Source organism: Rosa chinensis, chromosome 2, assembly GCF_002994745.2.
Source record: "Rosa chinensis cultivar Old Blush chromosome 2, RchiOBHm-V2, whole genome shotgun sequence".
NCBI lineage: Eukaryota > Viridiplantae > Streptophyta > Magnoliopsida > Rosales > Rosaceae > Rosa > Rosa chinensis.
Genome location: NC_037089.1, coordinates 7,996,664 through 8,011,507, shown reverse-complemented (window position 1 = coordinate 8,011,507; position 14,844 = coordinate 7,996,664). Strand labels below are relative to the sequence as shown.

The 14,844-nt window shown below is 43.0% G+C and overlaps 1 protein-coding gene across 1 annotated transcript; it reads right to left on the bottom strand.

Moving 5' to 3' along the window:
- Positions 1–509: 509 nt before the first annotated feature.
- LOC112183602 lies at positions 510–1,471 on the bottom strand. The gene is made up of 2 exons (XM_024321974.1): positions 1,453–1,471; positions 510–1,348 (listed from the first exon to the last, which is right to left on the bottom strand). Exons 1-2 carry the CDS (start codon positions 1,469–1,471, stop codon positions 510–512), a joined length of 858 nt encoding a protein of 285 aa, XP_024177742.1.
- Between the last annotated feature and the right edge of the window lie 13,373 nt (positions 1,472–14,844).

Genomic DNA, 14,844 nt, shown 5'->3' with positions numbered 1-14,844 from the left:
CATCAATTTCTTCACCTCAACCTGGATAGCCTGGTACTTTTCGTGTGTGAAGACCCTGCGCTTTTGTCTTACTGGTGCCGAGAAAGGTACAATGTTAAGGTTGTGCATGGCTATGTCAGTTGGTATATCGGGCTTGTCCTCGTATGACCAGGCGAATGCGGATGCGTTGGAGCAGAGGAACAAGATTATGTTTCCCTGATAGCCAGAGTCAACTTGGTGCCTATCTTGACAATTCTGTCCTGGAACTCCTCAGATAACACCACCTCTTCGATGCCTTCCACGGCACCGGGCCATTCTTCGTCAGAGTCGGTATCATCTCTGGGGTCCTCGTACATGTCCATGAGAGGGTTAGTAGCTACGGGCAACATTTCAGACTTTCCTTTGCCTCAAGATACCGTCAAAGAATAGCATTGCCTTACCGCAGCTTGATCACCTTGAATGGTCGCTATTCTCACTGGAGTTGGCACTTTCATCATGAGTATGTGGCCTGCGATGAATGTCCTCAAACTCTAGAGTGCCGGTCGACCCAAGATAGCATTATAGGACCAGGCACAGTCGACGACAATGAACTCTGTTTTGATGGTTGAACAGTTTGGACTTTCTCCTATCGTGATCGATAGGTAATCTGATTCGAGTGGCTGGACGATATCTCCTGAAAAGCTAATGAGGGGCTCATTATCTTGTGACAGTTTGGCCCTTCCTCTATTCAAAGCTTTGAATGCGTTGCGAAATAATACACTAACTGATGCTCCGGTATCTATGAGTACCCGGGACATTATGTAATGGTCCATTTGGAGCGTGATCAGGAAGGGATCATCATGGGGCATTTTTAGATCAGGTTCTTCCTGCTGCAGGAATGTGACAAATTTCCACCCAGTACCGCTGTCTTGTTGCGGGGCCTTATGGAAATTGAATTTCGCTTCCTCCTCTGGGGCGGAAACTAGAATTTCGCTTCCTCCCTTGTGGCGGAAACTAGAATTTCGCTTCCTCCTCTGGGGAGGTACCTCCTTTGGGCCCCCACCATGGATCATGAAGATCTGGCCGTACACGTCTATAGCTCCTATTTCTTTAGCAGGCAGGCACCGCTGAAGCTTGCCCCTCTGAATAAGAGACTCGATAGTATTTTTTAAAGCCACGCAGAGGTTGGTATTGTGCCCGGCATCCTTATGATATGTGCAAAACCTTCCGATATCCTGCTGAGTAAGTTTACTATTTGGGAACTTCCTCGGTGGTGGTCCAGGTATCTCATCCTTGTTCTCGTTCCATATAGTTTCATATGAAGCGTTGAGGATAGTAAACACCTCATACTGGGGTGGTGGTGGTGTTCGCGAGGCCTGCTGTGCCCTTTCTTCCTAGCGAGGTTGAGTGGTCACATAACCGCTAGATCTGGACGAGGACTCTTTGCTTCTCTTGCTTAAGGTATGGGGTGATCGATCCTGATTATGGACCCACTCCCTCTTTCTTGGCTCATCCCTGACCACTGGGGCCGGGTTGGAGACCCTTAGTTCCAGTCTGACCTTATCCCCATATGTTTCGAATTCGGCTTAAGCATGCCTGATGGCTGTAGCCATCAACTCATCGTAGCTAGCCAGGGGGTGATGGTTAATCTCGTAGAGAAACTCTCCGCATCTTAAGCCCCTCCTGAAAGCCAGCTCATCCAGTTCTTTGTTAAGGTCCAGGCACTTAGCAGTAGCCGCCTGCCATCGGTTAACGAAGGATTTCAAGGTTTCATTTTCCCCCTGTTGAATCTTTAGCAGTCCCTTCGAGGTATGTATCCCATCAGTACGTAAGATAAACCGAGCTACGAACTTGTCTGCGAGCTCTTTAAAATTCCCTACAGAACCGGCCGGCAGTTCGTAGAACCAACTCAAAGCTTCCCCTGATAATGTCTCCTGAAACATATTACAAGACACCTCATCCGTGTATCCCTTGGCGTTTGTTTGTGAGCGGAAAGCCTGTAGATGCTGGTACGGGTCCCCAATTCTAGTATAGTCAATCTTCAGTGGCTTTGATATGTTCGTTCGAATGGCACCTCTAACCTGTTGGGTAAAAGGACCCGGACGATCCTAGTAAGTGGTCAGGTGTCGCCAGGTGTCCCTATTCTCTGCCGCCTCTACCCTTGCCTGCAGGGCATGCAAGGAGTTGCTCATTTGCAATAGTAACGCCGTGTTTGGATCAGTTACCGGTGGGTCACTTTAAGCTGGCTGTGGTAATAGTGGTGGTGGCAAATGCCTCAGGCTTTCCTGGAACAAGTCTACCTGTACCTGGATCATCCAGCGACAGCTTTCCTTAGGCGCAGTTGGAGAAAGGCCGGTGCCTCCCATTACCGGGGCAGCATTTACATCTGTTGCTACCTGGGATGCTCTAGCTAGGGCCTGGGTGAGTGCCTCATTATGTTGGTGCCTTCTGTCTAGTGCTCGGGCCAGCGCAGTGTTTTCATCTTCCAGCTCCTGCAGTCTGTTGCGAAAGGAGGTTTGTTTCCCTATCGATTCTTTGTTGTTCCTGATCGATCCTAGCTTGTTCTCGGAAGGCTGCGATCTCTGCTCGCATAGACTCCAACTCTGATACCGGGGCCACCTGGTCTTGGATGCCCAATGGGTCACCTGCGTTCTGCTGGTTCAAGAATCTGAGACCATGCGCCTCTCCTGCGATACTTGGTGTCCCTGCTGATGAAGTACTCAGAGAGAATATCAGTGCCCGGGCGACACTTCTACCCTCACCTGCCGTTTGTTCCGGCTCAGTCATGATTCCCCACTATCTGGCACGCCAATGTTTCTGGTGGCTTTCTCCGGGTACCTCACACAGAATGCTATACCACCTGGGGTACCGATCCAACTCCTAAATCCTGAATCAAGAACACAGCGTCAGAGGGGTAAACTGTACCGGACGGTTTACGCCTCTCCGATGCCTGAGTGAGAAACTAATAAATGTGGATCAAACAAATAGTAGATAAAGGAGTTATTACCCGTAAAGGGTAGTTGTACTGATGCTTTAATACTCGAGCATGGGAAAGGAGTTTCCCCCTATCTTCGATGTTGGACGCAGGCTGCTCTCTTGATGCCTTATCAACCCTCTGTTGTGTAATTAGATGGGCTGTGCTAGCCATGCCCCAGACCCTAGGTGCCTGGGGTGGCATCCCCCATGAGCCCCGCCATGGTGGGTCGTGAACCCGGCCCATGGCATAGTACCTGGAAGTCCCGATGGGCCCCAGCCGATAGTTCCAAATCTAGTGAAGACTTCCCTAGTATGTATAATGTCACATGGTCATAAGATCCATATAATATTACTTGTTATCCTTATTTGTCAATGAAACATTGAATTCTTCTACCATTTGTTGTTCGCAACAAATTGAATTCTTTTCACGTTCCATCAACACAAGAGAAAACACCTTGTACGGTGCCTAATACAACAAACATTCTACATATGCGCGCTTTTGTCTTTTGTTGTGCAGGTACAAACGAGTCCCTTCTTGCTTCTGGAGTTCAAGGACTTGTAGGGGCTAGGCACCTCTGGGGTGTTACTTATGCTTGATGACATCATGTTGATGAACTCCCTGACCAAGAAGCTACTCTTACTCGGGGACTTCGGGGACTTGTAGATACTTGGGACTTCGAGGACTTGTAGATACCTCTACTAGTGAGACTAGTTTGTTATCTCACCAAGCATAAGTAACACCCTCTTTGGGACACCCACAAGCTATGGTGAGGCGCAACCAAGACGTGCATCCTGTAGCCCTATGTTCAGGCTACGCCACGGTATCCGAAAGAGGCCAAGACCTTGCCAGGAAGCCACCTTTTCGACCTTGCAAAGTTGCCGTCACAAACATGCTTTTTAGACTAGAAATAGTTGTTACTTGTCCCACATCAGAAAACAGGTGAAGGAGATGGCTTCCTTCACTTATAAAAAGAATGCCTCCTCCCACAACTCAAATCATCCCATTACATCTCATGTAATTCTCTTGGGCCGTAAGGCCCAACACACATAGTACAATATTCAAGTGGACGTAGTCTCCCGCTAAGGCGGGAGACGAACCACTATACTTCTTGTGTCTCTCTCTCTCTCTCTCTTACGTTAATTAGACCCCTCAATCAACAAACATTAACAATATTCATACGATCTCTAAAAATTATGTATTATATATCGAAACGCTCGCATCGACGAGTAGATAATATATAATACCAGAAACTATCCAATACATGGCCGGAAGGCCGCCAAAATGCAGCCACAGTTGGTGGCATAACCACCACAACTACCACCGGCCAAAACTCAAAACTAGATTAATCCAACAGTCTAAAATGTCAAGAACACAAATAGATTAACTTTAATACCTGGGGTTCAAGCCAACACAGCCTAGATTGCAACTTATCGCCACCACAAGCCACCATGAACTGTTCACCTTGAGTTGATCCGATTCCAACGTGAATCGATCAAAACAAATACCACAAATCAATCAGGGAGGCTTCTACGAACTCAACCCAGAAAACTTGAAGCCGTGATGTTACCGGAACTAGGATTTCTGATCGGGTCCGACTACACTCAAGTTCGCCGCATTGTTGCACCACCGTGACCAAGAATCGATGCTAGAGGCCACCACCAGGAGGACCAGAACAAGGAGGCGAGTTAGTCTGCCCAGATCCCGCCGCTAGAGGTCGCCGGAGATCACCGGAAAAGTTGGGTCGGGTTTGACGCAAAGAAGAGAGAGAACGGTGGTTCTGATTTCCGAAAATAGAAACCCAAATGAAAATAGTAAATTTCCCGAAAGGGAAAGGAAAATTTCTATTTATAGTGATTTCCAAAAATATCCAAAACTTTCACAGACTATAACTTCCACACATGAACTCCGATTTCCGCGTTCCACATATCCACGAACTCGTATCGACACGCTCTACGACTTTCATGAAGGAAGTTCTCAAAGAATCCCAACGTATAAAAAGTCAACCTTCGCGCCCCCCTAAAACCATACTTTCCGAATAAAAATTCGTCCGAAACACTTCCGCTCCATCCATGAGCCATGAAACCGTCCAATAATAACTAAATTAAATTCTGGAAAAATCCTCGGAAAATAAATACTAATTTCCAGGGCATCACAACGAGGTACTAACCCGTCGCTCGATGAGGATCCCTACACTTGGCCATGTTAGCTTTATAGTGTAATTGGACATTTTATTTTTAAATAATATGCATGTAATAGTGTTTCGTAAATAATATTTTTATTTATATCTTGGTTGAATATGAAATTTGAGTTTGCTTTATTAATTTGGTTTTCGGTCATTATTTTGGAAATGAATTGAGAATGGTTTACTTGGCTTGAAGTCTGTTATGACTTTCGAGCTTGAAATTACTTTACGGATTTAAATGGTATTGAGCTTTCCGATACGTATTTATTAATTGAATTTACAAATTTCTTTAATTTCGAACATGATTTCTTACTTAAGATTTTTCGAGTATGGTTGGGAACCGTACTCGTGCCTTTATTGCGATTATTGTTTATTGCAAGATTTTGTGGAAGCCTTACTGATTTCAGTTTTCGTATGTTTTCTTCTGCACCATACATGAGTTGTTATATTTTAGTTGCCAGCTAGATTCATGCTCCTCCTCGCGATAATTTGTTGGTGGCAGTCGAGTCTTGAAGTGCTCCTCCTCACTTATTTTATGGTGATTTCTTCTTCCCTCATACTCTATTTTACGAGTTTTCAGTTTTTCTTACTTTGTTGTTTGTGACTAACAGGGCTAGTCGGTTTTCATGAACTAACTTTCATTCAAAATATTTTCTTAAAACTTGCATGCCTTGGTTTTAAAATGTATACTATGGGAAAATGATAAGTTCTCGATTTTTCTTTTTGTTTAGATTATTTATTTTTGTCTGCTCACGCTAACCCTTTTCAATTAGTTTCCCCTAGGCCCTTCGGTTTCAATTGCTCAATCTATAAATTAGCTGGTTTGACATAGTAGGAGTCAGGGCATAGCATCAACTGCTGTTGTAATTTATCTTGTAAGTTACTTATTTAATCTACGTGTATCTTGATTTCACTTTCCTTTTTTTTTTTTTAATTGCTCTGATAACGTGTTGGACAAAAGTTTTAAAGTTTGAGAGTTATATTTGTGTATTTGGAACATGTTAAATTTTAGATGTTCAGTTGGCTATTGTGAAGTTTGTCTTGATTTGGGGAGCAGGGTGGATCCAGGAGTTGAGGATAGTGTTTGATATTAGAAGTGTAAATATTTTTTCTATGGATTTTGGATAGTCCATCCTTAGGGGTGACTTTTCCAAATTTTCGGTAGAGTTATTCCTAAGGTGGGCATGCAGGGCCACCTCGGATTTCAAAATTAAATCCGGGGCGAATCCTGTCAGTTAGTTATTCAAAGGTAAATTCAAAAACTCAAGTTTCAAAGTATGAATGGGAGTGCAGAATGCAAAAATGAGAGTGTAGATTTCACTATATAAATATATATATATATATATATATATATATGTCAATTAATCAATATGTCTATGTCTACTTACATTTAATAAAGGAAAAAATTCAGTTTAACTCCTTTACCTTTAGGGCTAAAATCAGTATGGTCTTTAAATTTTTCTTTTTAATCACGTTGGTTTTTGTACTCTTAAAGAACATCACTTAAGTCCAAAATTTAAATTCAGATCCAAAAAAAAGATATCACTTGCTGAGTTGGAGCTGACAAGGAGCCCACACTTAAGATTTTTAAACCCTGAAGGAGGGTAGAATTGACATTTCTCATTTAATATAATTTTTAATTTTAATTTTAATTTTTTCTCTATACTTTCTCTCTCTCTTCCTCTTCTTCTTCTCTATATTGGCGACCACTCTAATGACACCGAAACCCCTTCTACCACCTCCACTCTCAAACCCCTATCAAAACCCTCCTCCTCCGCCAAGCCCAAGAGGAGTCAGAAACAAGCCCCCAAGTTCTTCAACTTCGTTGACAACGAAGAAAACACCACGCTGTCTCGCTCCTTGTCCTCTTCCTCAATCGGATTAGACCAAACCTTCAGAATTCTGAAATGGACATACTCTTCACTCAGATCCAAGCAGACCTCCACTCCAACGGCACCCTCCACCAGTCCTACGCCCTCCTCCAAGCCATGTAGCAGTCCTCTGGTGATGAAACCCTGTGGAAAAACTAGTGGCGGAACGCTGAGTGGCGCAGCGAGAAGTGATGGAGGAAGGAGAGAGAGTATGCATCGATGCGATGAAGCTGCCTTGATTCTTCACCACACTCATCCCTAGCCATTCTCTTCTGGGTTTTTCAAGTTCCTCATCTGGGTCTCTTTTAATTTTTTTCTGTTTTTCAATCTTCTTGGCCGGTGAGTTTTCTTTTTGCTTCCTTGATTTTTCCACGTTTTCTCATCTGGGTCTCCCTTGTTTTCTCAATCTCAAGTTTTTTGGGAGTCAAAGTTGGGGTCTTTCGCCCCAATTGCTTGTTTCAGTGAACAAAAGTTGGTTAATTCTTCCATTTTTGGGTCTCTTCTGTTTTTGGGTTCTGAATCTTGTTGCTACTGCATGTTGGGTTTCTACAAAGATTTTGATTCTGGGAGTTGATCATTCTCAATAGATTTGGTTTTGCTTCCTTGAATGTTAGCTACTAGCTGGTGGATTAGAGTTGGAATTTTTTTATCTGGAAGTTGGAAATTGAGGCCTGTTTTAGTTCTGTAAACTAGAGGATGTGATGGTTTTGGGGCTCTAAGTCTCTGCTCATGGCCATGAAGGGTGAGATTGAAGACAGTGGACTAGAATTTGATAGCAACTGGATTTGAGTTCGGGTTTTGGATTTGAATTTGATAGCAACTGGGTTTGAGTTTGGGTTTGGAAGAAGAATAAGAAGAAGGAAAAGGAATTGGATGGGTTCGGTGGCGTGATGAGATTTCTCTGATTTCTTGCTGCACGAAGACATTCTGTGAGTTTTTTTTATTTTTATTTTTATTTTTATTTTTTTAATCTTATTATTGTAAGAATGTCCATTCTGCCCTCCTTCAGGGTTTAAAAAGCTGAAGTGACCCATGTTGCCTCCAATTCAACAAGTGACGTCATTTTTGAACCCAGCCGATTCAAATTTTGGACTCGGGTGAGGTTATTTGAGAGTACAAGGACCAACGTGATTAAAAAAAAAATTTAAGGACGGGACTGATTTTAGCCCTAAAGTTGAGAGGGTTAAACTAAATTTAATCATTTTAAATTAATTAATCTATCTAGGCTATAAAACCAAGTTCATTTAGTATCACATGCTACCAAATTTGATGCATGTACCCAAATTATATGATTAACATTATATACCAAAGTCACCTAACAAAAATACAAAGGATCACCCAGTTTTCATCTAACTTTGACCAAAAAAGAAAAAGAAAGTTTTCATCCAACTTCAGATTACCACCACGCCGCTGGTACAGTGGCAAGTTTTGTATTGTACGAAACCAAATTGATAACATTGGTAGTCTATATTAGTAGTATTGATATGATGGGAAGGTTTTTGATTGTGAAAAACATCTGTAGTTGGTAAAGAAGAATGGATAATTGGTTATCTTATAATCTAACTTTTCCCACCTTTCGTGTGATTTGTGGAAATAGCAACAGATAAATAAATGAAGACAAAATATTTGACGAGGTTCGGCAAATGTGCCTATGTCTTCAGGGCAGTAATAGTACTTTCTACCACTGTATAAAATAATGAGATTACAAAAAACAATCTCACTTTAGTGACTAAACTTCACTAAAGTGGTAACACACACTCTTATCTCTCAACATGAATTTTCTTTTCACTAATCTCTCAAGTAAGGATCTCACTACTATCACAAACTCTCTATAGTTTGGAACTTTGGATGACTTTGCCTTGATCTTGAACTTAGACAAGCTCAAATCCCTTTGTTCTTGTATCTGATGCCTTTATATAAGCATTGCTCTTCACAATGGCATATATAGCTACATGGACATTAGGAGGGTCAATTGACCTTGCTCACCATCTTGACAAAGTCCCTTATGTCTTAGATTACAACCTTCATATAAGAGAATATAATTTATTTGACTCATTTTACCCCTTCTAATGCAATAAAATATATAGTGTTTTTTTAACTGATTTATAAGACCAAAGCAACAAAACAAAAAAACTACGTGTCTCCCTGTATATATTTTCGCTCCTTTTCTTTTCCTTAATTTGGTATATCTCATCCTTATCTATTGTGTTTTACTTTCTCGATTTTTAATTATATAAAGAGATTTGAGAGATAATAAAAAATCTCTTTCTATTTAGTCAGGTCATTCAATTTCCTTCAATTTATACTTGTATAGACTAGTAGCTACGTAAGCTTGACCCCTCTTAACAAAATTTTTGGCTACGTCATTGGCTCTTCATGGAAGGTCATGCTTTTCCATTTTTTACGCCCTATGTTTGCATTAATTGCTTGTCTCCTTAATCAATTCATGACAAAACCATCTTGTCCTACATTTGTTTCTCATTTTCAACAAAAACTGATCCGTCCTGTAGCTCTATCATGTAGCTATACCGTTCTTCAATTAATGGGTCACCAAAGCAATAATTTCTCATGTAATCCACCACGTGTTTTACTCTCCTCCAAATGAGGAGGGACTGACCCATCAGTGATAATAACCCCATACAGTCAAATAAAACTGCCTACAGAAGTATCTCTTGCACCTTTTCTATAAATAACAACCAAAGTTATCGATCTTGTAGTTTTCTTGTGGTCATCCAACACTATTTTCTTTGTAAAGGTTTTGATTATCAAGCTATTGCGTTGCCAGTCTCCTTGGTGTTTCAGGTTAATCGAACCCAGCCACAACTTATAACTCCAGCGAGGCCAACTCCACATGAAACAAAGATGCTGTCAGATATAGATGACCAGCAAGGCCTTAGGTTTCAGATACCAGTCATCATAGCCTACAAGAATAATCCTTCAATGTCGAACCGAAAAGACCCGGTTCCAGTGATCAGAGAAGCAATAGGTAGAGCATTAGTGTATTACTACCCTTTGGCAGGTAGAGGCTCAGGGAAGGGCCTGGCAGAAAGCTTATGGTGGATTGCAACGGAGAAGGTGTCTTGTTCGTTAAGGCTAATGTTGACGTTACTCTGGAGGAAACCATAGATGCTATTTGATCCCCTTGCCCTATGTTAGAGGACTTCCTATGTAATGTCCCTAGCTTGGATGGCATTCTCGGTTGCCCTTTGTTGTTATTTCAAGCAAGTCAACAAATACTATTACGAATGGCTAAATACTAGTTACTACCCTGCAATTTTAGTTCAAAATCAATTCAGTCCCTGAACTTTTAATTTCATCAATTATACCCTTGTACTATCATTTCTCGTCCAATAGATCATTCTATCAATTGACCATCAAATGGAGTTGTTAATTCACTGACGTGGCATGCCAACTCAGCTCAGGTGGGGCTCACATGAAAGGTAAAGTTCCCAAATTGACCCTGACTCTCTTCTAGGCTTCTCAACCTGCTTTGATTTCTCTTTAGGCTTCTCAGCACCTCATTTGCAGATTAATCTCTGTCTCTATATCTCTCTCTTTATTTATGACTACATAATTACATATATCTAATATTCAACTGATCCCACCCCAAAAGCAAAAGCTCTCTCTCTACCTCCCTCTTGTTTTTTTTTTTGTTTTTTTTTTTTATATATTTTTCAGTTTGTTTTTTTTTTTCTCTCTAAAATGGACTAGAGGGTTTCCTTCTTCTCCATCCTTATCTCCTTGATGAGTTCTTCACTCTCCGTCTCTCCCCATACCCAATGAAACCCACTTCCACCGCTTCTTTATGAGGAGTGTTTTTTTTTTTTTTTCTCTCTGTTATGTTTTTCTTTTATTCAACAATTAGAGTTCTGGGTTATCACCAACATTCCAAGCTTTTGATCTTCATCTCGCCTCTCAATCTCACACATTGAGGTGCGCTCAAGGTTCTAAAAATCGGCCTAGGCGGCCGCCTAGTCGATCAAGCTATGCGTCGGGCTGAAAATCGACCACCTACTCTGCCTGGACGGGTCCAGCTGGGCGCTGGGCGATCGGGGCCTAGGCGTTTCCTCCATTTTTTTGTTTTGTTTATAACATTTCAAACCTTAAAAGTTAAAACCAAAATCGATGAAAATCACTCTAAATCGCTGTCTGGCCCGTCGCTTATCTCTCTCCCTCTTTCCGGCACGGCCGCAAAGGTCCTCTCTTCTCAGCCTCTTTCTAAGTCGCCGGTAACACCGTATGCTGGTGATTGTCTCTGATTTTCAAGTTGGGAGGGGGGAAGAGGAGGAAAGTGAAGGTGATGGAATATAAGAGATGGGTTTCATTCTTCTCCATTTTTTGGTAGTGTGTACTGTGTAGAGAGAGAGAGAGAGAGAGAGAGAGAGAGAGAGAGAGAGAGAGAGAGAGAGAGAGAGAGAGAGAGAGAGAGAGAGACAGAGTGTTTGGGGAAGAAGAAGTGGGAGAGAGAGTTTGTTCACAGGTGGTTTGAGTGAGAGAGGAAGTGAGCAGTTTTGGGTTGTGTGTGTGGGTTGGCCACGTTAACATGATAAGGTTTGGAAATTGAGATAAGAGCACGTGAACAATTTCAAATGGTTTTAGTGTTTGAATATATTACTCAATCAAATTATTAAGTGATTTTAGTATTTGCATATCATTATCCAATAAAAAATATGAAGAGTTATGTGCACAATTTAATCCACTTGTATTTAGTATGTAAATGTCTAAGATTTGGGCAGTAACCTAAATCTTGGTTAACGCGGGTCCGGTGGGTTGACCGTTTCTTATGATATTCTCAGAGCTTCTACTATCTGTCAAAGTGTCAAGTGAAATACAAAGCGGAGTCAGAGGGATGCCGCACTGGGCTGTGTTCTCTTCTCCGATGCCTAAGTTAGTTAATGTATTTATGTTGACAGAATAATAGTAGGTAAGTAGTAAATGCGTAATTAATGAGGAGAGAGGAGATAACCTTTTATAGGTGGGAGAAAGGCTAACCTCTTCCATGTTTGGACTGATATGCTTCAGTTCCCAGCTTCTAAAGCTTCTGATGCTGCCTTGGTGCGGCGTGTCAGCGGTGATATGGGGGTGAGCAGGGACTCAGGCGGTAGCCTGCTTGGCTGTATTTCTGTAAGTTACACCGTTGGTGGTAGTTGGTACCGCTGGTGGTAGCATGAGAGTAGCTCATTATAGCTAATTATGCTTGCAAATGCTCATGTAAGTACAAGTCCCCAGTCAAGGAGGGAGATCTTGGTTGGGGAGTTGCCTAGCCGTCCAAATCGTTACTTCTGCTAGACTTGCAAGAGCATAATTAGTGTCAGTGCGTTGTCAACCATGGACTTTATCGAGCAAACGCTTTGTACCCTTTCGGGTGGGCCCCTGCTAGGCCCCCTAAGGAGTCCCCCACTTCCCAGCTAAGATAGACCTCTGTTTGGTCGGTGTATTGTTTGTTGAGGGGAGCTGCGTTGAGCAGAGGGTGTTGAGTAGCGAGCCCAATCTTTGATACCCAAGTGGCGGGGGTCAACATGTCTGATCAGGGTCGTCGAAGACTATGTTGACGTGTCCCTTTACTTGTCCCGGAGGACCATGGCTTGACTGCAACGCCACATGGCAGTCGTTGTCCATGTGAGGCGCTGCCTCGGGAATCGTCGTTTGGCGGGAATCCCTTCGTTGAGAGTAGACGGTAAGAAGTGTCGCGGAGACTTTTATGCTTGCGAGAAAGAAGTCTGCTAGCGGTGCTGCGTTGAGCGGAGACGATCGCTTGCAAGATGAAAAGGAGAAGTTCCTCTAGCAGTGTTGCGCTTAGCGGAGACTGCCTCGCTTGCAAGATGAAAAAGGAGGAGGTTCCGCCAGCGGTGTTGCGCTTAGCGGAGACTGCCTCGCTTGCAAGATGAAAAGGGAGAGGTTTCGCCAGCTATGTTGGGCTTAGCAGAGGCTGCCTCGCTTGCAAGATGAAAAGGGAGAAGTTCCGCCAGCTGTGTTGGGCTTAGCGGAGGCTGCCTCACTTGCAAGATGAAAAGGGAGAAGTTCCGCCAGCGGTGTTACGCTTAGCGGAGACTGCCTCGCTTGCAAGATGAAAAGGGAGAAGTTCCGCCAGCGGTGTTGCGCTTAGCAGAGACTGCCTCGCTTGCAAGATGAAAAGGGAGAAGTTCCGCCAGCGGTGTTGCGCTTAGCAGAGACTACCTCGCTTGCAAGATGAAAAGGGAGAAGTTCCGCCAGCGGTGTTACGCTTAGCGAAGACTGTCACTCTTGATGGTTAGTATACCTGCTTTGTGGACGGTTACTTCGGATAGACACTTCATCTAACAGCTCCCGACACGTGGTCAACATGTATTGGGTTAGCGTGTGGAACAACGTCCCTGCAGCACGCCTGCATCCTTTCCATTAATGCGAGTAATTATGGATTTTGTAACTGAGGCGACGCCTCGATTAATCCGGAGAGTAAGTACGATTGTGGGGCACGTGTACGGCTGTCGTGCGATGTCGTTTATCAGCGGACGACTTAGATAGGTTTGATGTTGACATAAAAGAGAGGGAAACCGAGTGGTTCCACACTTTGCACTTTGAACTGATATTGTCATCTTCAAGCTTCGCTCTGAGATCCGAGAAGCAGGTTCTGCAATTTTTGTGAAGTTACCGATCTTTGGAGGACGGAGACTGCTTAAAAGAGAAGAAGAGCATCACCAAGCGCACCAGAGTTCCCATCTTTGAGGTTAGTAGTTTGAATCTTGTCCCTGTTTTATTGCTTCTGTCAGTTTCTGCTTTTGGTATTTGAAGTAATTTCTAGCATTCCTCGGTGTGTTCTAAGGGTCTAGAGTGAGTTGTGGGGGTGGGTTTTGGTGTTTGACAGAGAGTTGAGGTTTAGGGATTTGCTAGATGGTCGAATCTAGGTTAAGTGTATAGGCGATGTGTTCTTGTTTTGGCATTTTCTGGGTTTTCTGGGTTTGGTTGCTCTTGCTGTTCTTGTCTAAAATCTAACATAGGGATAGTTTAGATCTTGTGTGAACTGACTGGTTTGGGTTTTAGGGTTTGTGATGGCTAGCGACGTAGAGATTTCGAGTAGTGAGGATTCCAGGTCTGACGTGTCGCTGAGCGTGGCGGATAGGATATTTATTGATTCGTTGCGTCTGTTTGCCCATACAGGAACCTCACTATTAGAACCACTAGATATCGAGCCGCTACAGATCATACCTTGGGAAGTAGCCATGGGTCGTGTTAGGCGTCCAGAGAGTTCTAGGGCGAAGGAGGATATCATCGCCGGCCAGTGGTGCAAGGAGAGGCTAGCTAGTAATAGCGCCGCTAGTAGTTCCGCTTATGGGGGAGAGACTGGCGGGGAGGAAATTGAGTCAGCCTGGGTCCTCCGTGACGATACCCCAGTGGACGAGGCGGGCAGGCCGATGACTGTGGACATTGTGAATCTAATAAAGTAGGTGTTTCGCCTCCTTGGGGTTGTGAAGCTGCTGCAGGCGATGAAGGACGAAAGAGCATCGATCCTGCCAGCGAGGCATGCCGTCGTGCATGAGGCGATCTTTCGCCAGGGAGTGACGTTTCCCCTACTGCCAAATCTCCAAATTTTGGTTTGTGAGTTCGACCTCACATTTGGGCAGATTTGTTGTCACACCCTAACCCGGAAATCTGCAAAAAAAAATAAAAAATAAAAAAAAAAAATTCCTAGTAAGGATGTGAATAGCTTTTAATTGTCAAAGATAAGAAACACTTTGGCAAATAAAAACTATATTGAATAAAATAAGAATCCAAGGTGACTTGGATGTTGAACTCTTTATTACAAAAGTAAGTTCTTACAAGAAAAACAAAATTAAGCTTATAAAATAAGCTTTATTGTACAAAGATAAACCAAAACA